This window comes from Xiphophorus maculatus, chromosome 5, assembly GCF_002775205.1.
Source record: "Xiphophorus maculatus strain JP 163 A chromosome 5, X_maculatus-5.0-male, whole genome shotgun sequence".
Taxonomy (NCBI): Eukaryota; Metazoa; Chordata; class Actinopteri; order Cyprinodontiformes; family Poeciliidae; genus Xiphophorus; species Xiphophorus maculatus.
In genome coordinates, this window is record NC_036447.1 from 8068105 (window position 1) to 8094118 (window position 26014).

Here is a 26014-nt window from a genome sequence, read left to right on the forward strand (position 1 = left end):
TGACTGACAGCCTGCGGTAGTGGGGCCTCCTTCAGGTGAAGCTTCTGGAGAAAAACGATAAATAAATGGAGGAAATTTCACAATAACTAGAAGCAGCTTCTCTGGAAAACAAACCACAACCAACAATCCCTGATCACCTGGTTTAGATGTTCATTCAAATCCTGTTTGAATATTTACAGTTTCATCAGAGCTACAGATTTTTGATTTGATTTATTATCTGCATTTTCTAAACAAACTGATTTTGTCCCATCATATTTAGCTGTGGATCCTGGAGGCCTGACGACAGAACCTCTTCTGTTCAGCTCCACTGGTTCTGTTCTGAGTGAGCAGGAAAGAACCCGGTTGTCCTGCAGGATGAAACTCTGTCATGGTTCTGCTCAGAAAACACCAGGCAGTTCAGAAAGACTATTTAAATGGAGGAGCTCCAGGTAATGAAATTAAATCAGACTTATATAATGTCTCAAAGGCATCATTACCAGCATCAATTTTCAAAGGTTTTTATTAGTTCTTTACATATAATTTCCAGTGCAAGCAGTTTGTAACTAAAATTACAATCTTACATTACAACTTATACATCATTTCATTAACAAAAATGGGAATATTATAACCAAAGGATGGGAGAGGGTGATCGATATTCTATGTCACATTAGAGAAAAAAAACAAACCAAAAAAAAAAAAAAGCAAAACAGTTATTTAACAATATTCTGTAGTACATCTGGCACTTTCCATACCAAAACATCATCCTCTCTTTTATTCCCACAGCTCATCTTCCAAATATAGTCTTTTACCAATGAACCTACTATCTTTATAACATTTATTTCTGTTATCTCATGATTTTTATATATTAAAATATTTCTTGATTTCCATATTGCTTCTTTTACACAATTAATTACAATCCACCACAACAATTCATTTCTTTCCCAGCCATCTTTCAACAAACCATAGGCTATCTTTTCGTAAGTTAGCTCCTCCCTAAACAACTCATTCAACCATGGTGCCATTAGAGACCATACTTTCCTGACTATAGGGCATATCCAAAACAAATGTTTCTTTGCAAAGCTTACGATTTTGAAATTGTTGTCCAACCAGAGCCAATATATTAACAACTTAATCCTCATTACAGTCCGCCATGGTTGTTGTTTTCTTCCCGGTTGCACATATCAGCAGAATAGTGCCGTTTGTCGAGCATCACCAGTGTAGATCAGCCATCATTAATGGACGCTATGAATTCTGTGAAATCTGAATCAGTGTAATTCGATGGCTGAGTTTTATTTAGCATTATCAGTTTAATCAGGGCTAAATACAACTGCAAGCAACGCTTTACTGTTTAAAACCATAAACCACTTTACTTTTACACACTACTCTGTTGGTTTTCAATATAAATCCCATTAAATATGCCAAATATGATCAAATGTTGAAATGTTTAAGAAGGGGAGGAGGGTAGCATAATTTTGCAAAGCAGAGCAGTTTTGTGCTTCTGTCTCATCACTTTGTAATTTAAAATAATCAGTAGGTTTATCTTTATGCGCTTATCTTATCTAAGCTAGGCGGGATGAGTGCGACCTGGCCGTTCAGATTCAGGACACATTTGAATCGGACACGTATCGGATACCCAAGAGGCCTGGGTCGCATTCGAAAAGAATCCAACCTGTGCTGTTCAGACTGACATGAAAAGATCAGATACAGGTCGCATTAAGGCAAAGAAATCGGAATTGGGTCACTTCAGGCTGCGGTGTGAACAGAGCCTTAGACTTAGCAATAAAACAACGTAGAGGGTTTAAAAGTGCAGAATAGCTGTACTTTTAAACATAGAAATGATAAGAGACATGAGTAAAACAGTATGTAATCTGGCAGAAAGTAGTAAAATGCAATAAGAGCAGGAACCAAGAAGAGATCAGATAATAAATGTGAATCTATTCTATTCTATTCTATATCACCCCTACTTTTCTCAACAGTTAGTCAAACTACATGATTATAAATTTTCATCAGATTTATAATCAGAACAGAGCTGGTGTGTATAAACTCTTTCATTCAGGTAAACGACAGCCTCAGGATACGACAGCCTTTCTGAGGCTCTTTTCAGTGGTACTGGATCCGTTAAACATATTTCTACCAAACAATCCAGTTTCTGTGGAAATACACTTGCAGGGTGTGGAGATGTCAAAGATTACATTAACATAGAACACTGTGGGCTTTTCTTTCAGTTCCTGGTAATTATCCTACACTGTAACTGCAAACATTGTATTTAATTATTAATAATGAATCAGTTTAATCAAATGCCTAACAACACTCACTTTTAATAAGTTACTTGGTCTTTGTGGATGAAAAGTCTCACCAACTCACTACTCAGGTTAATTTAGAAAGAGCACGCCTTTGATGATTGTGCGTCTTTTTGTCTTGGAATGTATCTTAAGAATACTATATCCACGTAAAAAGAGCTTTACTTGAAGTTTTTTCCTCTTTGTGTTACTTTCTACTTCTCCCCTCACTAAATTTCAGAGAACATTGAACACTTTGCATCTCTGCGACATTTCAGTTTAACAATATTGTTTTCCATGGAAAAGTCTGGACCATATTCACTCATAACTTACAATGCCAAGATGTCTTTGCTATTTGCTTTATGTACAGATAAACAAAAATATATCAAGTTATTTTAGGTTTGTAATACTTAAATCACACAATATAATTTTATTGGTTTTTACATAGTGGAATATTTGATTCTGTTGAGGCATTTGGTTTATATATGACAGGTATCCCACAATGTATTGGGCCACCAGCAGCAGCAACTAATTAAATCACTTTATTTATTACAAAAATTGGTTTTAAGATGTTTAAGACGAAAACACAGACTCCAAGGCTTCTTCTATCCAACCAGTTCATGAAAACTTTTCAGAGCGCTTATTCACTCGTTTTTAGCATTTACATTTGCGTGAAACTGCAACATGAGTGAGATGTATGTTCGTTTTCATGACCACCACTCTGCTTGATGGTATATTTATACATGACAGCGAGCCATCTTGTCCTTCCAAACAGACTCCATGGATGCTGCTTGGAAGAATGGGACGGCTCCGAACTTTGTATGGAGTTACTCTGGTCCTGCTCAACTTTTAAACATACAGAGATTTTTGTTTCAATATCCTTGTTCTTATCTTCTTTTAATTTAATTGAGGAATTTTATTTATTAAAAGAAAAGTAAAAATTTCTGTTTAACTGTACAATGCCATGTTTTAAAAAATGTCCCAAGCAACAATAAAATATTTCAAAAAACAAACAAAGGAAAGACCTGTCATGGATGGTGGCTCATGGGATCCTCCCGGTCAGAACCGTTATGCTGTCCCGCGGCATGTCGGCGACGTCCATCTGCCCCCGACCCGGTTGTGGCGTACCGGAATCGGTGAGGCGCCTGCTGTAGGAGTGCAGCAGTCCCAGCAGCGGCGGCCTGGCTCTCCGGATGAGGCAGGTGGGAAGGACGGGATCCCCTCTGAGCACCAGCGCTGCTTGGAAGTACCGGATGGCTCCGAACTTTGTAAGAAGTCATCCCGGTTCTACTCAACTTTTAAACACACAGAAACTTTTAAAAATGTAATTTTCTTATCTTCCTTTAGCTTAATTGAACTAATTGTTTTTATTAAGAAAAAAGTGAACATGAAGAAAAGAATTTCTGTATAATATTGCAATACCATGCTTCAAATGTTTTAAGTATCAAACTGTTTTCAATATTTTCTGTCAAAGTTTGAGCAGAGAAGCAAATAAAAAACAGAAGCCATGAAATGTTTCAATCAAGTAATTTCTTATTATATAAGCAGTTTTAGTAAACAAAAGCTAGGCTTTGGTTGTTGATTAAGTAATTACAACATACTCAGATTTATTAAGTTAACTTAAGTTATGGTCACTGAAATTTCACAAGTTAATGGAACTCAAAATTATAAACCTGTTGGGTTTTTTAGGCAGTGAATTTGCATATTTTTAAGTAAGGTGAACTAATTAGATTTTACAGTGTATCTCTGGACCTGAGATGCTACTCACACATAGAACCTGGACTTCCTGCAACAACTCAAGAAGTCTGACTTTCCACTGTCCAGCCTGTCCTGTGTTCATCCATCACTATGTGGTCTGGATCATCCACAGAAGAAGATAGGTTCACACTGCAGGGTTAGGGGTTAGGGTTAGGGTTGCACTAGTACGTTGCACTAGTACAACAAATATGTACTAGTGCAACGTTTAATTCATGTTTCCAGTTTGGGATGAGTCTTCTTAATTTAAACTTCCTTATCAACCAAAACACCTGAACTTATAAATCGAGACATCTAAAGAACCCTCAGTTCTTTAGAGAGGATTATCAGGGCTCAACTTCTCTAGGACTTGTAGAGGTCTAGATGGGAAGAAGGTCAAGCTATTGGCTCTACGTCACTAATCATTCAAAGCGTCATGACGGACGTCGGAAGTGAGGATCTGGAGTGTTGAACTGAGCGACTGAAGTTGTTTTTGTCAGTCTATTCCCGGCTTCTTCTTGTTCGAGTTGAGTTCATTTGTCTTTGCGCGTAACACACCTGGTTGGGGCTCATAAATGGAGGTATTTACAGAAGCGTGAAACAGCTAGCTACCTCCTCCCTCCTGACGTGTTGATCAAATTACCGACTTTGACTGAATTCACACCAAATGATTTATATCACTATGTCATAAACAGCGGTTCCCTTTACACCGGAGCAGCATTAAAAACGTACAGAAGACGCTAACCAGTTTTTTTCTTCGTACATGCTAGGCTACAGGACGGTGGGGGGCTGTTTCCATGGTTACTGACGGTTAGACGCGTACCTTCTCCATAATGCGATAGTTGATATCTTTCTAAGCATACATACATATAAAGTATATGGAGGTTAATCTTCTTACCTTGTAAAAAATAAAATAAAATAAAAATCCCCGGTTACACTGCCTGCCAACATGACCATAATGGTCAAGGTTTTTTTTGACCATAGTGGTCAGGTTGGCTCCTATCCATCGCCGCCGCATCTTTCCTTGTTAAAGGTTATGAAATAAAATGACAAGTTTGTTTTTCACTCCTGTCTTTTTGTGCAGCCGACCGCGCAGCACCCTGTGACCATTTTTACTTCGAAATCAACTAAATAACAGCGATATTAGGGGTTTAAGGCAACGCGTTGATAGTTTTGACGTCCGTTATGGCGGAGCGGGCAGAGTTTCGGAGAGAGTGACGTCACGTGTAAAGGGTCAATAGAAAAATAAATAAAAAGGAACAGAAGTCAGTGCAAAAGCCTTGGGAAGATAGAAAGACATAGTGTGTAGAAGGATCCCATGCTGGTCTGCCTGAACTTGGCCCATAAAGCCATTTCGGATCATTTCTCTTGAACTCATTTCTGTACATCATAAAATCTTTGCTTAATCAGCAGGAAGCAGTTTAACTCCCGAGTTATGTTTTTAGTAACTCAAAAGTTCCTGCTCTCACATAAAGTCCAGTAAGAGGACCTCACTGGACCCAGCTAAGAGTAGGTTTTATGTCTCTGTCAGTTTGACCTCGTTTTCCTTGTTCTCACCCGCTGTGATGCCACAAGGTTAATTTCGCTGATTTTACTCGTGTGTTTGAAGAGGAAAATACAAATTTCCACAGCGCTCCAATGTAAAGATGTAAAACAAAAATTTATTCCACCGTTTTTTGCGCCATCCTTTGCAAGAGCAAAATTCCAAAATAACCTCCACAAAACAAACTACGGTTGGAAAACCGTGTGGCTCTGTCGATTTTACTTGCAGCGCCTTTCCTTCTCTCTGCTATCCTCTGACCTTCGCTAAGGCACACCTCATTTACATAAATTGCAAAATGGCCAATTAAGTTATAAAGCATACAAACTTAAAATTAAACACTTATTCACAATAAAACATTACGAAATTAGCTACATGCAATATAATACTGATACCTAAACCTCAACAAATGCACTTATTAAATTACTAATTAAACAAATAAGTTTAGACAGCAACTGAATATTTTGTACATTAACTTGGCCTCCACACCCACATTGCCCCATCCAAGCTATATACTGAGGAAGGAGTGATCCAGTCAAACCAGCTTCTGTTGAGCAAATGTTCTGAAGAATAAAATTTCAGTTGAGTGGGAGTTATGTGTACATTTCTGGGGTATTTCAGTTGACGTTTTTATTAGTAACTATTGGCCAATATGACTGTTTCAACCAGTCCACCCCCACAGTAACTGAGAGTATAAAAAGGCTGATCCACTACCTGGTCTTATATCAGCTCAAGCAGGACTTCAGAAAATCATCTTGGTCAAGTTGAGGCAAGTAAGAATTATCTGTTGAACAAACAGGTTTGTATTGATGCAAGCCATAATTTCTCCTGAGATTAATGTTGGTTCTTGGTTGTTTCTCTGTCAGGTTTCATTGTTCTCTAGGAAAACATGGTGGACTACTCAGTAACCGTCTACACTGGAGATGCTGCTCATTACAGCACTTTCCATAGTTTCTACATCACATTGGTGGGGACAGATGGTGAGAGTGACTGCCAGAAGCTCAGCACCTGGGTCCCATCCTTTACACACAATGTAAGGCTGAAAACTCTTTCTCCTCATCTTCAAACTCTGCACTTTTCATTTTGCTTTCAGTGATTTAAACCCTGACCACTCTCCGATATGCTCAGCCAAAGCAGGCTCTTTCATAAGTTTGGTTCAGTCCACTGAGGTTTCTCCTTAACCACTGGGATAAGTTAGTTGAATCTTGGGGAATTCATTTGAGATGTTTTCCTTGTTTTTTCAGCCGTATACTCATAAGGTGGAATGCACCAAGCCACTTGGTGACCTTTTAGCAATCATCATTCAGAAGGAATACCATATCGTGTTCTCCAAAGGCCCGTGGTTTGTTGCTAAGGTGGAGGTGAAATCTCCAATGGGAGACATCTACCAGTTCCCGATCTACAAATGGATCACTGACTGCAAGGATCACTATTACCAGGAGGGATCAGGTTGGTTCACGTTGAGCACCTTGCAGAGAAGGAATACACTGACACTGTGAGGAAGAAAAAGCTCCAACAAATTTTATTAAATAACACTTTTCCTTCTTTAGCCAAGTTTTTCAGTCAAGAAAAGCAGAACATCACCAAATTATGTTGGACAAAAGATCTTGAAGAACAGCGGGCCCTCTATTGGTAAGAACCATCCAACCCTTTAATCCTTTATACCTGCTTATCCAGCCTGCCCCATCAGCAAGGGTTAATAAACCCTCTGAAAGGGGAAACATTTCTATAAATGTAGCTCTATTACTGAACATCATCAGTCATCCTGAAAACATGATGTTGATTTCTCCTTTTCTAAAACCAGTTGTCTCTTTTCTGTTTGTCTTAGCTGGGATCAGCTTAAAGATGGATTACCACACAACATGAAAGCAGAGTCCTATAGTTCACTGCCCCTGGATGTGAGTTTCTACAAGATCAAGGAAATAGAGATGGAGTACACTGGAGCTAAAGCGTAAGATTTCCTTCCCTGGTTTTCCTCCCATCTTAAATGGGTTTTAATTGTTGAACTTATTGATTATTCCCATTGTTTAGGCTTCTTCAGCTAAAACTGGCAGAATGGGCTGAGCACAAGACAAAGTGGACTAATATTGAAGATATAAAACATCTGTACTGCTGCCATCGCACTGAAATATCTGGTACTACGTCATCACTAAGCATGTTTCTGGTTCTGGTAGACACTTCATCATTCACAAATTCACAAATACTGATTCCAGTTTCAGGAATGGCATTCTGTACTTTGACCCAAGGGTCTTTGCAGTTTGGTCAGATTTAGACAGCAGTGAAGGGTGTTTGTTAAAACATGAAATCTTTTTCAGATCGTGTCTGTCAGAAATGGCAGGAGGACTCCTTCTTCGGCTACCAGTTTCTGAACGGAGTAAACCCGATGATGATCCAGTGCTGTAAAACTCTGCCTGAGAACTTTCAAGTGACTGATGAGATGGTCTTCAAGGATGGGAATCAGAGTCTGACAGATGAGATGAAGGTGGTTATCTGATGGTGAGTCATGTTTTTAGACTGTTAAACCTCCTGGTAACTAACTTTCTGCTGAAATTTACAAACAGAAAGGCAACATCTTCTTGTGTGACTACAAGATGTTGGATGGAGTGAAGGCAAACATCATAGATGGGGAGCAGCAGTACCTGGTGGCTCCTCTTGTTTTGCTGCACAAAACTCCTGATGACAAACTGATGCCGATTGCAATTCAGGTGAGGTATTCGTCCAAACTTAGGTGATAGATTAGATAGCCCTCATTTGCTATCAGCGTAGCTCTAAGTCAGGGAACTTTGCTCAACATTTTCAAAACTCTCCGATATGCTCAAAAAAGTAAAGTACAAGTCAGAAAAGTCAGTTAAATTAATTTCTTAGAAGTTTCAGTAAGAGATTCTGCAATATGCATGAAAAGGTATTTCAAGTTTAAGTCATGCATCATCAGTATATAGGTGGGGGAACTGCTGTATATCTGACAACTGAAGTTCTTTCTTAAGTCTGCATCAATGACAGTTTGTGAGATGAAACTCATTTGCCTGGACTTAAGGTGTATATGCATTGCTACCTGGATCTGCCTTAGATCCGTTTTACATTTTGTACTGGTTCATTAGCATAGATCACTTTGGGTCATCAAGTGGACCAGAATGATTGTGGATCATTTTCTGTGCTCATCCTGCAGCTGAAGCAGATTCCAGCAGAGGACAACCCTGTATTCCTCCCCACTGACTCACGGTGGGACTGGTTGTTGGCAAAGACGTTTGTGAGAAATGCAGATTTTAACATGCATGAACTCAGTTCTCACCTGCTGCGCACCCACCTGCTGGCTGAGGTGTTCGCAGTGGCTCTCCTGCGCCAAATACCCATGATGCATCCTCTCTACAAGGTATTGGGAGCTCGTTGGTTGATCATTAGTTTGAATGTTTTCACACAAAGGTAACTCTGGTGGTGTTGCTAATAAATGACCTATTCCAGCTTCTTATGCCTCACACTCGCTACACGCCGATGATCAACTTCTTGGCACGGAAACTTCTCATATCTGATGATGGTGTTTTCACCAAGGTAAGTAAGGAAAATCACTGAGTCAGAAACTATGTCCACACCTACATCACCTAGTTACAGACACTCTCTCCCCATAGTTTGCCTCTTCTGGTGGTGAAGGGATGTTCACCATTCTGCGGAAGGCGCTCTCCTCCATGACCTACAGATCCCTCTGTTTACCAGACGACATCTCTGACCGCGGGCTGGAGGATGTGCCCAACTTCTTCTACAGAGACGATGGACTGAAGCTGTGGAACATCATCTACAGGTACAGACCGTTTGCTTTTAACCCTGAGGTAAAAAACAACAATCAACTGAAAGTTCTGGTCTAGAACAAGAATTTAAATTATTCTAAAGTGAAATAAGTTGTCATTTTAACTTGATATTGTGAGTAAAATAATGGAGAAATGTGGCTCTTTGACCAGGTGAAGGCAGTTTTCTTTCTTGCATAATGTGAAATAATTATTTGGTTTAAATTGCAGCATTAAGTTAAAACTCAATTCAAGATCAATGAGCTTATAAAACAATGTTTAAACAACTTGTCTGTTGTTAAATAAACTTCATGAACTTTAGTTTCTGAGTTAAAACCAAAACAATTTTCTTGTCGACTTAAACTGCATTTTCAAGGCAGCAGGTGGACTTTCATTTTCTAGTTAAACCACCTTCACATGTTTTAGAGTGTATTTATAAAGTCCCTCTGTGACCTATGGAGGCTTATTTTAGGAGAAAACTGCACCTATAATTCAACCTCAAAGCAGGCAACCACTGTAAAAAAAAAGGAAATATGATGAAGCTGCCATAGTCCTTGGGTTTACTGTGAATACAAAATGTTAAACCCTTTTCATTTCTTCTTATAAGTTAGAATATAAGCAAGTGTTGACAGTTTTGCTCAAAAAAATGATAAAAAGTTATATACATTTTGAAAAGTATTTTGGAAAATGTTTATCTTTCTTTTATAAAACATCAGCCTGGCTTTGGGCTGATGTGCTGAGTGTGAACTGCAGCAGGACTGAATCCTGAATGTTCCTACAGCTTTGTGAAGGAAACCCTCCAGTATTACTACAAGAGCAATCAGATGGTCCTGGAAGACCAGGCCCTGCAGCAGTGGATCGGTGATATATATTCACATGGGTTCCTTTCTGAGAAAAACACAGGTCGGTAAATGTTTTCATCCTGGCTTGAACAGTCGACTTTCTTTCAATACTGAACATGACTTTAACTAATTTCCAGGTATTCCAATAAGATTCGACACCGTAGGCGAATTGGTGAAGTTTGTCACCATGGTGATCTTCACCTGCTCAGCACAGCACTCGGCTGTGAACACCGGACAGGTGAGTTTCTCAAACTGCTGAAGTTCTGGTGCAGAGCGTCAGAGGTGTCCAGGTCTCTGGACACTTTGGGGCTGCTCTTGGTCCAGCCAGAAGATGAGAGCCAGTCCTACTTTAAAAACAAAGATCAGGGTATGAAGCAAAGAGAGGTCTCTGTCTTACAGGGGAAGTTTACATTAGCTTGTTCAGGAAGTTTCTGACTGACCATCTAAGTGGAGATTCACAGGGATGGTTTGGTATTCCTCCTGGTAGCTGTTACCATAGTAACCTGGTCTCAGATATGCATTACTTTAACTGTTAGCATCTGTTTTCGTTTCTTTAGCAGCGAAAGCTGCCATGTTGAGCAGCTTTCGCTGCAGCAGATATGGACCTATCATTTCGAGCATTTTAGCTTCTGATGGAGTTTAGATCCACATTGGATTGACAGTATAATTGACAGTCATAACATTACCAATATTATGGGATGTTTTCCTTAAATCTTAATCCCAAGGATACACACCTCCTTTATTTCATTGCTGATATGGAAAATTCACTGATCTATAGATTGTTAAATATTAGTCTAGATAATTTTCTGCTGCTTACAGACTATTTTCTATGTGGAAATGTTTTGTTTTTGGCCAAACTGATTAAATGAGCTAATAGATAAATTATCATAGGATCACGTTTAACATTATTCTTAATTATGGATAAAAAGATATGTTTCTTGCATATCTGATGTATTTTTATTCTAACTGTAATCATCAAAGAAAAGTCAAGACTCATCTAGTCAAACAGAACATCTTGCAGCTGGATCTGATTGGTGTCTGTTGGGTTTGGTTCCTGCAGTATGACTTCATTGGCTGGATGCCCAACACCCCAGTGACCCTGAAATGTCCACCACCTTCCAAAAAGGGAGAAGCTACGGAGGAAACGCTACTGGACACGCTGCCTTCTATAGATGTCACAGTGCATGGGATGGCCACAGTTTGGCTGCTCAGCAAGGTGTCCACTGACGCTGTAAGTAGCCCTGGTTCTGTTAACATGTCTCCAACCGATACCTGATCTCCACCAGTTGGTTCTGGTCACAAACACTGTGTGATCCCGCCAGGCGGCAATAACGTTGACATTAACCGCATCAGATTCTGACAATGACTATGATCTGGCCCCAATGCTCACACTTCCACCCTTGTTCCGCCCTCCAGCCCTTCAAATGCGCGTTTTTGTTGAAGGGTTTGAGTGCGTGGTCTCTAGCACCGCCCCATTTGGGCTCTTGATACACTCTTTGGCCAAGACGCAACCAGGTGGACTTTGGCAAAAACATTCCCCTGCATGTAAGGCTTTTAATTAAAAGGCGCAAATATAGCAATGAGTTTTTCTTTTTTGATAATTGTGACCAGAACCTCTGCTCCATTCGGCCATCATAGAGCAGTATGACAGTCTTTTTGATTATGTGCATTAATACAGCGCCCTCAACATAATCATCAAATATCACAGATGTATTTTTACTCTGACCTGTATGTAAATAATGACTGAAACCATGATGGAAACCAGACCGAATGTTCCTCTGATGTCAACAGGAGTATCTGGGTAACTACCCAGAGAAGCGGTTTATTGAAGATGTTCCCCTGAACAACATAAAGGTCTTCAAAGAGCAACTTCAAGAGCTGAGTCTGCAAATCGAAGCCAGAAACAAACAACTTGAGCTGCCTTACACATACCTGGACCCGAAGGTGGTGGAGAACAGCGTGAGCGTGTAGGGTTGGATCCTTCATCGGTTCTGGTTAAGTTAATCCTGAACTAGACAGCGTGGTATAAGTTAGGGTGATTCTGGGTTGGTGGAGGGAAGCTGCTGCTGGTTATCTTAGAAAACTTAAATGATTGTAATAAGAACCTTGTGTTTCTGTAAGAACGCAGAACCAGCAGGAATTAATTGTGACCTTTGAAGCTGTTTGGAATAAAATAAAAATAACATATATTCTGATTTTTTTATAGTGATTTTAGAGCTGCAGTACTGTCTTTCATGTTTGGGAGCTTTTCAACCACAGCTTGATTAATGGCTAGAGATATTATTCTGATGTTCTTTGTTCCAGGGAATTGAATAACATGTTGAACTTGATTACATAATAAACTGATTTTAAAATGGCTTCATTAGAGTCTGTCTGGACCTTATTGGGCTTAAAGTTTCAAGTTGTATAACTTTGGGCATTCATTTAACTCAAGGAAGATATTAGTCAGCTGATTCTCAGATCTAAGTTAAATTTTTATTAATATTCATGACATTCATATTTGCCAAGTTAAACTAAAATATGAGGCTACAGAATAAGAACAGTTTGGGAGCAGAGCCAAATGTACCATTATTAGCATGCCCATAGGAGTCTCTTTACATCCTGAAACGTAAGTTTGCTTTGACTCTGAAATAGTGTTTAAATGTGTAAGGAAAAATCTGCAAGAGGGAAAAAGTACCGTACCAAGCAGCAGAACCGAACCCCAGGAACATAATTTCACATTGCATTCATTCCGGTGCCAAAGAAACCTCAAGTCACCTCTTTCAACGATTACCGGCCTGTGGCACTGACTCCCATCATGATGAAGGGCTTTGAAAGGCTGGTAAAAGAACACATCGTCTCCAGACTCCCCCTCCACATTTGACCCGTTCCAGTTTGCCTACAGCCGAAACCGCTCCACCGAGGACGCCATCTTCTCCGCCCTACACCTGAGCCTGGCTCACCTGGAGGAGAAGAACACTCATGTGCGGATGTTGTTCCTGGACTTCAGCTCAGCGTTCAACACAATCATCCCACAGCATCTGGCAGGAAAACTGGGACACCTGGGCTTCAGCACCCCCCTGCGCAACTGGCTGCTAGACTTCCTCACCGACAGACCTCAGTCAGTCCGGATCGGACAACACACCTCCGATGTCATCACCCTCAGCACAGGCTCCCCTCAGGGCTGCGTCCTGAGCCCCCTGCTGTTCACTCTGATGACACACGACTGCGTCCCCAGGTTCGCCACCAACCACATCGTGAAGTTTGCGGACGACACAACGGTGGTGGGCCTCATCAGAGACGACAACGACCCGGACTACAGAGAGGAGGTGGAGCAGCTGGTGGACTGGTACAGAGACAACAGCCTGAACCTGAACGTTGACAAGACGAAGGAGATGATCGTCGACTTCAGGAAGAACCGGCCCAGCCACGCTCCACTGCTCATCAACAGCTCGGCTGTGGAGGTGGTCAGCAGCACCAAATTCCTGGGGGTGCACATCACTAATGACCTCAGCTGGACTGGGAACACCACGTCTCTGGTCAAGAGGGCACAGAAACGCTTGTACTTCCTGCGGAGGATGAGAAGAGCACACCTGTCCCCGCCCATCCTCAAGACGTTCTACAGAAGCACCATAGAGAGCATTCTGACCAGCTGCCTCTCTGTGTGGTGTGGAGGCTGCAGCGCCTCCGACTGGAAGAACGTGAGGAGAGTGGTGCGGACAGCAGAGAGGATCATCGGGGCCCCCCTTCCCTCCATTCAGGACATTTCATCCCAGCGCTGCGTGTCCCGAGGCCGAAACATCATCAGTGACCCCTCACACCCCCACCATGGACTGTTGTCCCTGCTGCCCTCTGGAAAGAGGTTCCGCAGCGTCCGGTGCAGGTCCACCAGGTTCCGAAACAGTTTTTTCCCACTTGCCATCAGACTGCTGAATTCTTAACTGGACTGCACTCAAAATCTGGTCACCACTTTATACCTTGCACATGTACAGAGCTAAATAACTTCTATGTTACTGTCAGTCCTGCACTTTATATTTTATGTTTAGATTTATATTCATATTTTATACAGTATTTTATTTTATTCTGGAGTAACCTCACAACATTGGAACCTCAACACACTGTCCTGAGCCGTATGCAACGAAATTTCGTTCTGTATACACCCTGTGCAGGCAAAATGACAATAAAGTCAGTCTAAGTCTAAGTCTAAATGTTCTTGGCTCAGCCTTTATAACAATAATATATATACTGTATGTATATATGATTACATGCTGCCTGATCATATTAATGTTAGGGACTACTCACAGTAGTTATCAGTAATAATTTACCATGGCAGATATGGTTAATTGCTATATTGTGATCAGAAGTTCTTAGATCAGAGTTTTAAGTTTGATTCCCTTTTGGAGATTTTCTGTGTGATGATAAATTTCCCACCAGTGACTGAGAGCCTGGATTGGTGCTGCAGCTGCACGGCTGGACGAACTGAGTACCTTGAGATTTTCCTTTGAATAAAAAAGGAATAGAATAGTTCTTGTTTTATTATCTAACCCTCTTTACTATTAACAAAATTGTGGAGAAAAAAAGATATTTTGTGTCCAAAGATATTGTACACACAGCTGTGTAGAGTCTGTGGGGGTGAGGTGGGGCACAAAGCCTAAATCTGATTGGTCAGTTTGCTTTTGTTTATTTCACGGGTTGGCGTTTTTCTGTAAGCTAAACATGAATGAGTGGAGTTTGAACCTCCCGTAGTTCTAAGATCCCGCCTGAGCTTCTTACAGTGTGCGGTTCTGGCGGGTCGCCGGTTTATTTGCTTTTTTGAGGTTTCGCCAGCTGAATAACTGACGGGTCACCCGCTGGCCGACACCAGCAGATGCGCTGGGGGAAACCCTGGATATATGTATAAACATCAATGACTCCTGGATTTCTGGGCTTCTCACCCTTTCTCTAAGGGAGCCCAGAGACCCTGCGGAGAAAACCCCTCCAGGATAACAAGGCAGTTCCCAGGAGGGGCACTCTCCAGTACCCCCTCCAAGGACTTAAAAAGGCTGGGTAAACAGTCAGAACCCGACCCAAACCCGTAGGTAGAGGGAGAGGCTGTCCTCTTGTTCACCCCAACGCACCAAGGTGGGAGGCAACAAGTCAGCCCACTCCTGCCCAGCGCCTCTCACAAGGGGCAACTCCAGGGTGGAAAACATCCAACCCGAAGAGTTTTTGCGGCGCTAGTGGCTCGTATTTTTCTGACAGCAGGCAGACAGGAAGGAGGGCGAGGAGAGGGGGCAAAGGTCGTCGAACCCGCGACGTCCGTTTCGAGGACTAAGGCCTCCAAACGTGGTGCGTGCTAACCCCCTGCGCCACCACAGCACGCCCCGAGTCCGACTATTTCTAGCCGGAACCCATCGGCTCTTTTCGGGCTGAGCCCGGCCGGGCTCTGTGGGTTAAAGCCCGGCCACCAGGGGCTCCCCAACGTGCCCCACCCCCAGGCCTGGCTCCAGGGTGGGACCTCATGTACGGGCGAGCAGAACCACTGTTTCCAATGGTCGTTTTCATCATAAGGGATCTTTGGGCTGCACTTGGTCTGGTTCCTCACCTTGGACCTGTCTGCATTGGGTGGCCCTACCAGAGGCATGAAGCCCCGACAGCAAGACTCCTAGGATCACTGGGACACTCAAACCCCCCCACCACGATAAGGTGGCAGCCCATGGAGGGGACGTGTGTGTGTGTGTGTGTGTGTGTGTGTGTGTGTGTAGGTGTGTGTGTGTGTGTGTGTGTGTGTGCGCGTGTGTGTGTGTGTGCGTGCGCGTGCGTGCGTGCGTGCGTGTGTGTGTGTGTGTGTGTGTGTGTGTGTGTGTGTAAATATGAAGTAACCTGTTAATTATGTAAGACAGAGAGAAAATGAGAGAGAGAGGAAGAAAGTTGTTTTTTAAGATGAGGAAACAAACTCAATGTGGTGGGAAGCAAATTCTGACCTTGGGTCCAGTTGTGAGGTGAAATGTATCTTTGTAGTTTTACAAAAAAGATTTTTAGGCTCTAATAAAGTTTTTTAGGCCGTTATTTAACAGGCTGAACAGGAAATTGGGAGGAGAGAGAAGGAAATGACATGCAGCAGATTCCCCAGGACTGGGAATTAAACCCAGGTTGACAAACAAAACCTAGAAGTAACGTCCTAAACAAAACATAATTTACAGTTTTACTGTAAATCTGGTTAAAAAAATAACTGAATTATTCATTTCTTAGCCCCTTTTCCTTCTCTTTTATACAAGCAGACAGAACATAAGCTCAACAACACAAAAGCTTCATATTTATTACAAAATATTCATCTAAGAATCGATTTCTTCCTGTAGTGGAAATGATTTCTGATTAAGTTTTCTGTTTTCATACTTTCAAGGATTGTTCTTCTTTTTACCTTTTCTACAGTTTTTCATGTTAAATTGCACTTTTTTGTTAAGTTTCTAATATTATCTTGAATCTGTATTTCTAAATAAAGACTAACTGAAAGATCCCACAGTAACTTTTATTTTTGATAAAACCTGTTTTTTCTTATAACAAACAAACCAGATAAAACAAGTTTGGGCTTCTTCAGGGTCCAGAGTATTAAATTATGATTACAATTATCATCTATTACTATGTACAGATTAAACTCTAATCTTCATTTAACATCCTGGGACCTGAAGAATCCAAACCTGTTAAATCAGCTTTTTTATGTTTGGTATAAAAAGAAAAACAGGATTTATCAAAGAAAAACAGGTGAATGGACTGAACTTGTGTCGTGCCTTGCTAGTCATGTTGACCACTCAAAGCGCTTCACACTACAGTCACATTCACACCGACATGCAGGTTGGAGGGCAACTTGCTGCTAAGTGCCCCGCCCTGGGGCAGCTCAACATGTGGCTGAGGAAGCTGGAATCGAACTTACAACCTTCTGGTCACAAGACGACCACTCTACCCACTGAGCCACAGTCGCACTAAAACAGCCACTGCATGATCCTTTTGCTAGTCTTCTTTAAAATACAGGTTTAAACAGTTTAATGAGCTACAATTCAGTGCAATTTAATATAAAAAGTGAGTAGAAAAGATAAACTAAAGGACAAACCATAAAAGCACAAATACAGTGAAAATAAACAGAAATTATTACTATTAAAAGAAGACATTTTAACTCTTAAATCAATACGTTGCTATAAAAATTGAGCCCAGTGTTGTTGCGGCGCTAAAGCAGCGAAGGGAAAAGGGCTAACGTACGGCTAATTCAATTAATTTGACAAGTTTAACAATAAAGCTGCACACGTGTTTGGGGTTTCTTCAAATCTTTGGGGGCAATTTGCAGTGACCAACTGACCTGACCGACATGTTTTAGGAGATGTGGGGGGAAACCGGAGCACCCGGAGAAAACCCACGCAAACACGGGGAGAACATGCAAACTCCACACAGATGGTGTCTGTGAAGACGCAGCGCTAACCGCTGCACCACCGTGCTGCCCACGTTTTTTCCAATTGGGTTGGGAAGGGATCTATTTTCTAGTTTGTCAATGGGGGGAAAACTTTTTAAATTTGGTCTTGACGGAGCGTGGCATGGCGCCCCGTTCACAGAGGCTACATCCTCCATGCGTTTGATTCCAGTCCTCGGTTCGTCTCCTGCACGTCTTTCTCCTTCTCTAAATCAATCAAAATCAATAACTTTAGACATGATCTTGATTGTCTTTACTCGTTTGTTTCTGTTTTGGCTTCTTACATCGCAGAAAGTTTCGTACTTTCTTCCAAAAGGAAAGTTTAGATTTTTTCCTTTTACCATCTGGATCGTCCAAATACTCCAGGATGGTTTCACCAGCAACCTCGGTCTCTTCTGAGGATTCTGGATCAGTGGAAGAACCTGGTAAAGGTTCTCCTGCGAGATCCTCCTCTGAAGAAACCTCTTGATTTAAGACTTTAACGTAGTTCTGTGAATCATCTTCTTCCTTCTCTTGGGAAACCGTGATGGGTTGTTGTTGGAAACCTTCTTCCTCGGCTCTGAGACTGCCGGCCAGCAGTAGGTCGTCTCTTTCTCTCTGTAAATCGTTTTTGTAAATCTTCTGTTCGTATGTCTCAACCTGCTGCTGTATGTCCATAATGTCTCTTTCATATCTACATTTTAGCTCCTCGTAGAGACTGTGAATCTGGTCCAGTTCATGCAGCATTTGCTTCTCCCTCTTTTGCCAAATTGAGATTTCTCCTGACATTTTGTGGAGGAGCTCCTCCTTCTCAGCTCTCATATTGTCTAGAAGCTTCATGTCCTCCTCTGTTTTCTCCAGGTGAGCTTTTCTCTCCTGCTCTACCTGATGCTGGCATGTCTCAACCTCCTTCTGTAAATCCATATGGTCTCTCTCAAACCTGCGTTTTAGCTCCTCTTGCGAAATGTGAAACTGATCCAGTTCGTCCAGCATCTGCTTCTCTCTCTTTTGAAGAATAGTGATTTCTCCTGACATTTTCAGGAGGAGCTCCTCCTTCTCAGCTCTCATATTGTCTAGAAGCTTCTTGTTCTCCTCTGTTTTCTCCAGGTGAGCTTTTCTCTCATGCTCTACCTGATGCTGAAGTTTTTCGACTTCTTGTTTCAGCGCAGAATGTTTTCTCTCTTGGATAAGCTTTTCTTTCTTTTCTTTCTTTGAAAGAGCAGCTTCCTCCTGCTTTACCTTCTGTTCATATGTCTCAACCTGCTGCTGTATGTCCATAATGTCTCTTTCATATCTACATTTTAGCTCCTCGTAGAGAGTGTGAATCTGGTCCAGTTCATGCAGCATTTGCTTCTCCCTCTTTTGCCGAATTGAGATTTCTCTTGACATTTTGTGGAGGAGCTCCTCCTTCTCAGCTCTCATATTGTCCAGAAGCTTCATGTCCTCCTCTGTTTTCTCCAGGTGAGCTTTTCTCTCCTGCTCTACCTGATGCTGGTGTGTCTCGATTTCTCCTGACATTTTTTGGAGGAGCTCCTCCTTTTCAGCTCTCAGCTTGTTGATGAGCTGCAGATTTTCGTTGTCTCTTTCTATGTTGGCATCTGTCGCATGTCTCACTTCCTCCTGATATCTATCCATGTCTTGCTTCAATCCAGAAACATCCCTTTCGTATTTACAATTGAGCTCATTGTATGAACATTTCAGCTGAATTAATTCCTCCTGCAGAAGTTTCTCACTGCCTTGCAGGAATGTGATCTTTTGAGACATTTCTTGATACATTTCATCCTTTTCAGCTCTCAAGTTCTCCAACAGCCGTTGTTCTTCACTGAGCCTGGCTTCATCATACTTTTGTGTCTCGGCCTCCTGCCTCAGCAGAGCATCATCTGCTTCATACTGGGAACGCAGCTCCTCGTATGAAGTCTGGAGTTGGTTCAGTTCTTCTTGGAGGGCCAGACTTTTCTTTCTCTCAGCTTGTATTTCAGCTACAAACGCTTCCCGGCTGAGGAGGTGGGCCACCTTTAACTCCTCAAAGTCTTCTTGCAAGTTCTTCTTCTTCATGTACTTCACATCGTTGTGAACCTTAGAAGCAATGACCGCTGCGTTAAGGACTGCTGGATCGCTGAACTTCTCTAGTCTCTCAAGTTCCCTCTTTGCCTCCTTGGCCTCGTTGATAAATGTTTCTTTGAGAGCTTTCTGCTTCTTTAACTGGAGTTTCGTCTCTTCCAGCTCGGCCACCAAGTGGGCCAGTTTCTGGTTGTCTTCAACCCTCCCGGCTCTCTCCATTTCCAGGGCGTAGCTGAGTTCCTGGATTTCCCCGTGAAAGATTCTCGGGTGTGCAGGAGGGAACCTGCCTTGGGGGTTTTGCTGGCCTCCCCTTCTCGCGTGGGGTCCCATCGTTCCACTGCGGTATCTCGGCGTATAATGAGACATTTTCTCCTAAATACAATCACTAAAGTTGTCGATCGGTAAACTACCTTAAAGAGCTTTGCGCACGTCTGAACTGGTCAGTGATATTGCAAGCAATGAAAAATATGCAGAATTGTGTTGCATACAATTCTGCAGTTGATGACATCACAGACTGCACCGCCAGTGACATCACAGAGTCTTCCTTTGCTGGTGGTGTGACATCATTCCACCACCAAATATCTCACTCTTTATTCTTGTTTACATTCAAAATAGTCCATGATTCACTCGTTTTTATCCCAAATATCAGGGCATCAAACTCATTTCCATTTTGGGCCAAAATCTGAATGTTCATACAGGGCCTGTTGCACCAGATCGTACTGATAAAAACCAATTCAGTTGTTAAAATATCAATATATAGGTGTTTCAGCATTCAATAATTCTTAAAATAACATAATATTGAACATCTTTTCACACTAATCAGTCGGTCCAGGATTGTTTTTGTGGTTTTCTGCAATCATCACAGATTTTGTGGTGCTAATTTAGAAATATTTGTAAGGAATTTTTACGATATTTGAGCTAATATATGATGTTAAAGGTTTTCTTTTATTAATCACTCTATCGGTCATGCACTATAACTTGACATCAAGCAAGGCTGAGACAGCGGTCACCAAATGTTTTTGGCCAATTTTGAGAAAAAGTTTTGATAAACTCAGAATAAATGTGGGGATCTGTTGATTTTTGTGGTTATTTATTTATAACAACATGAAAAAGTAAAAGATAAAAACTATAACTATTGATTTCTAAATCTTGTTGAAAGTTGGGTCGGATTGATTAAGCCTTGTTTTTATTATCAGGCTTAAGACTCAAAAATTGTAAAAGAGCGATAGTTGTACTAGTATTGTTGTGTCTTGTTTATTGTTGTCATAGCAACTGCCTACCAAGATGGCTGTCAGTTAAAATAAAGAAAGTTGTAATCTATATTTTCAGTTTGTTTTCATTAGCTATTTAAAGGCACAATGTCGTTCTTATTATAAATAGTTTTTCTCCATTAATTCCCGTTTGTACTTATATCAACAGAAATGTTTCAGTGTTTATTTTGTTTCAGTGTTTATTTTGTTTCAGTGTTTATTTTGTTTCAGTGTTTGTTGTTTTGTTTCAGTGTTTGTTGTTTTGTTATTTTGCTAGCAGCAGACGATGCTAGCCCATATGTGAATGTAGCATTACATTATGTATTGTAGCTGCAGACAGAACAGCTTGTGTACATCAATCGGACCAGAGACCGCTCCAAAAGCAGGAAGTGAACTACAGTGCAAGGCATTCTGGGTAAATACAATCAAAACAAATGTGCTAGCCTAGCGTTAGCAGGAGAAATGGCTTATATATAATTGATCATAATAAGCAGTTGCTGAAAAAAGTCTTTTAAGAGGAAGGAATTATTAAACAGGACATTTTAAACCATTTTTACTGCATTTAGAGCAGCTAGCATCTCCATATGCACTCCATGGAGAATTTAAATCTTTAAGGATTAATTGGCTGAATCTCAAAATAAAATATCCTCAAGCCTTGACAGTCTTCAGTTTTCCTTGCTGATGTTTACGATTGTAACTCAGTCGGTTCTCCCAGTTTGTCTGAAATTGGGACACTGATAAATAAAACCAGAGTGCCATGCAGTTTGCTTTCACTGTCGATGTTCTGAGCTAAAGCAAATCTTTCCATTTCAGTTCAACCACAACAAGCACAGAGTATTTCTGAGGAGGTACAACGTTTATTTTTAGATGAGTTTTGTTTTTAACTTCTGTTTGGCGTGTGTGGAAAAAAAAAGGAAACGATGGGTCGGTGAGTTGTGATGTGAACATTTGCTGATCCTGAATGCTGACTCACTTTGTTTCATTGTGTGTTCAGCCGAGGACTGTGGCAGGTTTCAGAGGAACGGTCCGCTATGCCTCAGTAAATGCCCACAAGAACAAGGTCAGTCTTTCCTGCTTCCTCGTTCGACTTTGGAGTTTTAGCATTTGAATTAAAGGGAAATTGTTATGTAAAACCAACTTTTCTAGAGATCTTCATCGTATTATAATGTTATTCCCTCGTCAAAACCATACCTGAAGTTTTGCTTTGATTCTTTCATGCATGTTTGAGAAATCCTTTAATCTCCGTGGCAACCATTCAGCTGTGAAAAACGCCTGGTTGGACCTAGCCCCTCCTCAGAGCGTCCGCCCCACAGAGCAACCCTTTTCCACTCAGATCATTCAGACTAGCTAGCAGCAGTTAGCAAACACCTGGTGGAACTGCACCTCTGCTGAGTTCATTTTACAAGTTACAGTAGTAAAACTGTTAGCAAGTTAATAGAGGAGCCATGTTGCAATGAATTCCTGAAGGCGCAGTTCCAGGAAGGACAGAAGTTTTAAAAGAGACAGAAGCCCAATTTAAAGGCGTTAAGTTATGAAGTAAAATTTCTTTAAAGTCATTTTTCATATATAAAGCATTTTTATAGCAACTGAAAGTAACACAGTTACTTGACTGTACTTTAAAACACATAATACTGCCCATTTAACCCTCTCACGGTCTTAAGAGACAGGGTCATTTTTACTCAGCGCGCAGTCTGGCACAATAGCACTGACTGTGAGCGTTTGTACAAGTTTTTCTTTTTAATGGAGTGATTTTGGAAACTGATGGTCTGACGGGACAAACCCCTGTTGATCCCCTGCTGTCCGACCATCATTTGCTGCTCTCCTCCTGAGCGTCGCGCTAACACCACGGGAGGGTTGAATAAATAAATAATCTGCTGAATGAAAACAGCATTTCTTTTGACAATAATCTCAACATGATCCTACAGTTTTTACCCAACAGGAACACATGCAGTTCTTTTCTGAGTAATGCCTCTTGGTGTCTCTTCAGGAAATGGGTCGCCATGACGACCTGTGGTCCCTGTTTTACATGCTGGTGGAGTTTGCTGTTGGACAGCTGCCATGGCGGAAAATCAAAGACAAGGTCAGAGGGTTTTTCATGAACGGGACGACAACTCATCCATTCACACAACAACTTTCAGAAACAATAACAACAAAGTAGTAGTTTGATTTAACGTCTCTTTTTAGCGTAGTAGTATGTTTCCGAAGCGGAGCTGCTGCGGTACCGAAGCATTCACCAGGAACTCTGCGGACAGTAGAAAACCTCTGTGAGGCGTTTCATCAGGCGTAGCTGCTAAATGTAACATTAAGACAACGTGCGAGTTCTGAGTTGACGCTTTTCACCGTTTTTATTTTTCTAACATGTAAATGACACGAAGAAAGAAGCGCATGCTAATAAATCAGTGAAAAGACTTTAAATATTTACTGTGGATATCTTTTATTTTTATTTTTATTTTCTAAATGACTTTGAAATGGTTACATTGAATAAGATTTCCATTAATATTTCAAATTAAGAGAAATAAATATTTTTGATACTGATATTTGACACTTTTAGGTCAGTTATAATTACTAAAATTATTTCAGTTTCCCAAATGTCACAATAATTACTTTTTTAATTAATAATTTAAGCATCAGTGATTTGATCTTGTATCATTTTCCATCCAGTATAAAAATGCTAGAGTAAAAATATAAATCATATAATTAGAAAGTTGCCTGTTAATACAGATTCACATGGCAGAAACATTTTTTCTATGCTTGTTTTTTGTGTGTGTGTTAGAGTCCAAATTAGCTAATTTTTCAGATTACCACACTTGTATTAAGCCAACATTCATGTATTAAAATGTTTTATTGGTCTAATTGTAAATATGATGCATGTTTTTTTTTCTTTAAACTTTAATAGTGAAAATATTGTATAAAACCTGCATCAGAGCAAAGTAAAGCTAAGCGACGGGGAAAATCGATCAAATGCAACAAATGTAAAATTTTGTTTTAATTTTTAGCAAAGGTACTTTTAAGTCTTAAAAATGTACTGTATTTTACAGGAAAGTTAAACTCGCACAACGATTTGTAATACGAACAAAATTGATAATTTATTACAAAATATAACACTCGTCAAGAAAAGACCAAACTTCACAATGTAGAAACTGTTGCTGAAAACTGAAACCCACATTCAGTTTGACTGACTTTACAACAGCGGAGTAAAACTACACTGCAATTACAAAAATATTCAATTCAAACAATATCCTTAAAAGAAAACGAATAATGGCATTTTTCTTTTAAACGTCACTGGAGCAAAAATAATGAAGCTGCAAATCTTCAACATAATGACAGAAAGTTACAGTATTTGTGATTTGGACCAATTTTAAAGTAAAATGTTAAACTAAACTTTCGTACATGCTGAACTGTGATGGGTGACTTTCAAAAACAAAACCACAAAACAAAAATTTACGTTTTGTAAAAAACCAAACTGCAACAGTATCAAGTGCTGATGCATCATAGCAACATGAAATTAATGTTTTAACATTGAAAATCTCAATGAGCGAACACATCTGTAAACACCCCGTAAATTACATTCAAAATGTACAGAAAGATACAACAGTGTACCAGGACCAGCAGAGAATAAATGCATTTCTGCTAAAGATGTTTGAAAACTCAAATTTGGTAGAAAAACAAATCTAATTTTGAGATTACTCAGAAATTATTTTTAAAAACTCAGACATTTCAGGAGTTTAAAAAAAAATCGACTTTTGGAAAGTTCCTCAGTAGCAAAAATCGAACATTTCTAACTTTGGAAAACAAAACATTTTTCAAGATTTGTTTTCTAGCAAAATTTGAATTTTGTTTTATCTACAATGGCCCTAATATGCTCTCATGCTAACTCAACGTAATCGCAGAAAGCAGCGTTTCTCTTCATGGATAAAGTTTGTTAAAAGTGACGGAATGAGCTCTTATGCGTTGAAGTGTTGGCTCTTAAAAGAGCCTTTGTTTAGCTGATGTCTGACAGGGATGGAGTTCACTTCTTGGCTGCTGCCTTCTTCACTTTGGGCTTAGCGGTCTTCTTCGCTGGAACTTTCTTAGCTGCTGCCTTCATAGGGCTCTTAGTGGCCTTCTTGACCGCCTTCTTAGGGCTCTTCGCTGCCTTCTTGATGGCTGCTGGCTTCCTGGCCTTCTTAGGAGACTTCTTGGCAGCAGCAGCCGCCGCAGGCTTCTTGGCTGCTACTTTCTTGGCCTTCTTAGCCGGCGCCGCTGCGGGTTTCTTGGCCGGCGCCGCTGCAGGCTTCTTAGCTTTAGCAGCGGGTTTCTTCGCGGGCTTCTTCGCCTTGGTGTCGGCCTTGCTGCCCATCTTGAAGGAGCCGGAGGCCCCGGTACCCTTGGTGTGGACCAGGGTTCCCTTGGTGAGCAGGCTCTTGATGGCGGTCCTGACTCTCGCTTTGTTTTTGTCCACATCGTATCCTCCGGCGGCCAGAGCCTTCTTGAGGGCGGCCGCCGACACGCCGCCTCGCTCCTTGGAAGCGGCCACAGTTTTCACGATCAGCTCGCCGACGCTGGGGCCGCTCTTCTTGGGCTTGGAGGCCTTCTTCTTGGCCGCTTTGGCCGGAGCGGCGACGGGCGGTGGAGCTGGAGCGACTTCTGCCATCTTCTGTTGACGATTCAACGACAGTCCGAGTAGAAATGAGAAACCCGGAGCAGCGCGCTGCACTTAAACACACCATGAGAACCGTGGAGACTCAACCGTGTCCGGGGCTCCTCGCAGCAACATGGACGGCTTCTCTTTGTGTTTTCTCGGCGGCATAAAGCAGCTGAAATCTCCGTGTTTTAGCAGCGCTGCGGGCCGACAGTGAAGCGGCTCCGTCGCGGACTAGTTTCTCTTCGTGTTCAGCTTCTGGAAATCTCTGAGGCTTTCTGCTCTTTGTTACCGGAGCCTGAAAACTGCACCGGTTCACGGCGGAACACGCTGATAATCGCTGTGTTTTCCGTCCTTTCTCCTCGTCAGATCCTATCATCCTCATCAAATACTGTCTGATCGCTTCCTGACATGTTCATGTAAAGCCTGGGAATAAAAACAACCAGCCGCTGAGTCTCATTTCGTCCTAAAATGAAGATATTGTAGCAGCAGCAAACACACTGATGATGGCGTCTCGTGTTATTGCCAGACTCCCT

The 26014-nt window shown here is 41.3% G+C and overlaps 2 protein-coding genes across 2 annotated transcripts; one reads left to right on the top strand and one right to left on the bottom strand.

The window, feature by feature from the left end:
* Positions 1-6266: 6266 nt before the first annotated feature.
* LOC111608623 (hydroperoxide isomerase ALOXE3-like) lies at positions 6267-12507 on the top strand. The gene is made up of 15 exons (XM_023333821.1): positions 6267-6305; positions 6399-6565; positions 6777-6981; positions 7083-7164; positions 7361-7483; positions 7564-7667; positions 7848-8014; positions 8094-8237; positions 8699-8902; positions 8992-9078; positions 9156-9325; positions 10090-10211; positions 10288-10388; positions 11211-11381; positions 11942-12507. Exons 2-15 carry the CDS (start codon positions 6422-6424, stop codon positions 12119-12121), a joined length of 2004 nt encoding a protein of 667 aa, XP_023189589.1. The 5' UTR covers positions 6267-6305; positions 6399-6421; the 3' UTR covers positions 12122-12507.
* Positions 12508-23917: 11410 nt separating this feature from the next.
* LOC102217309 (histone H1-like) lies at positions 23918-25545 on the bottom strand. Its single transcript, XM_023333822.1, has one exon. The coding sequence runs from the start codon at positions 25488-25490 to the stop codon at positions 24867-24869; it is 624 nt and encodes a 207-aa protein (XP_023189590.1). The 5' UTR covers positions 25491-25545; the 3' UTR covers positions 23918-24866.
* Positions 25546-26014: the final 469 nt, after the last annotated feature.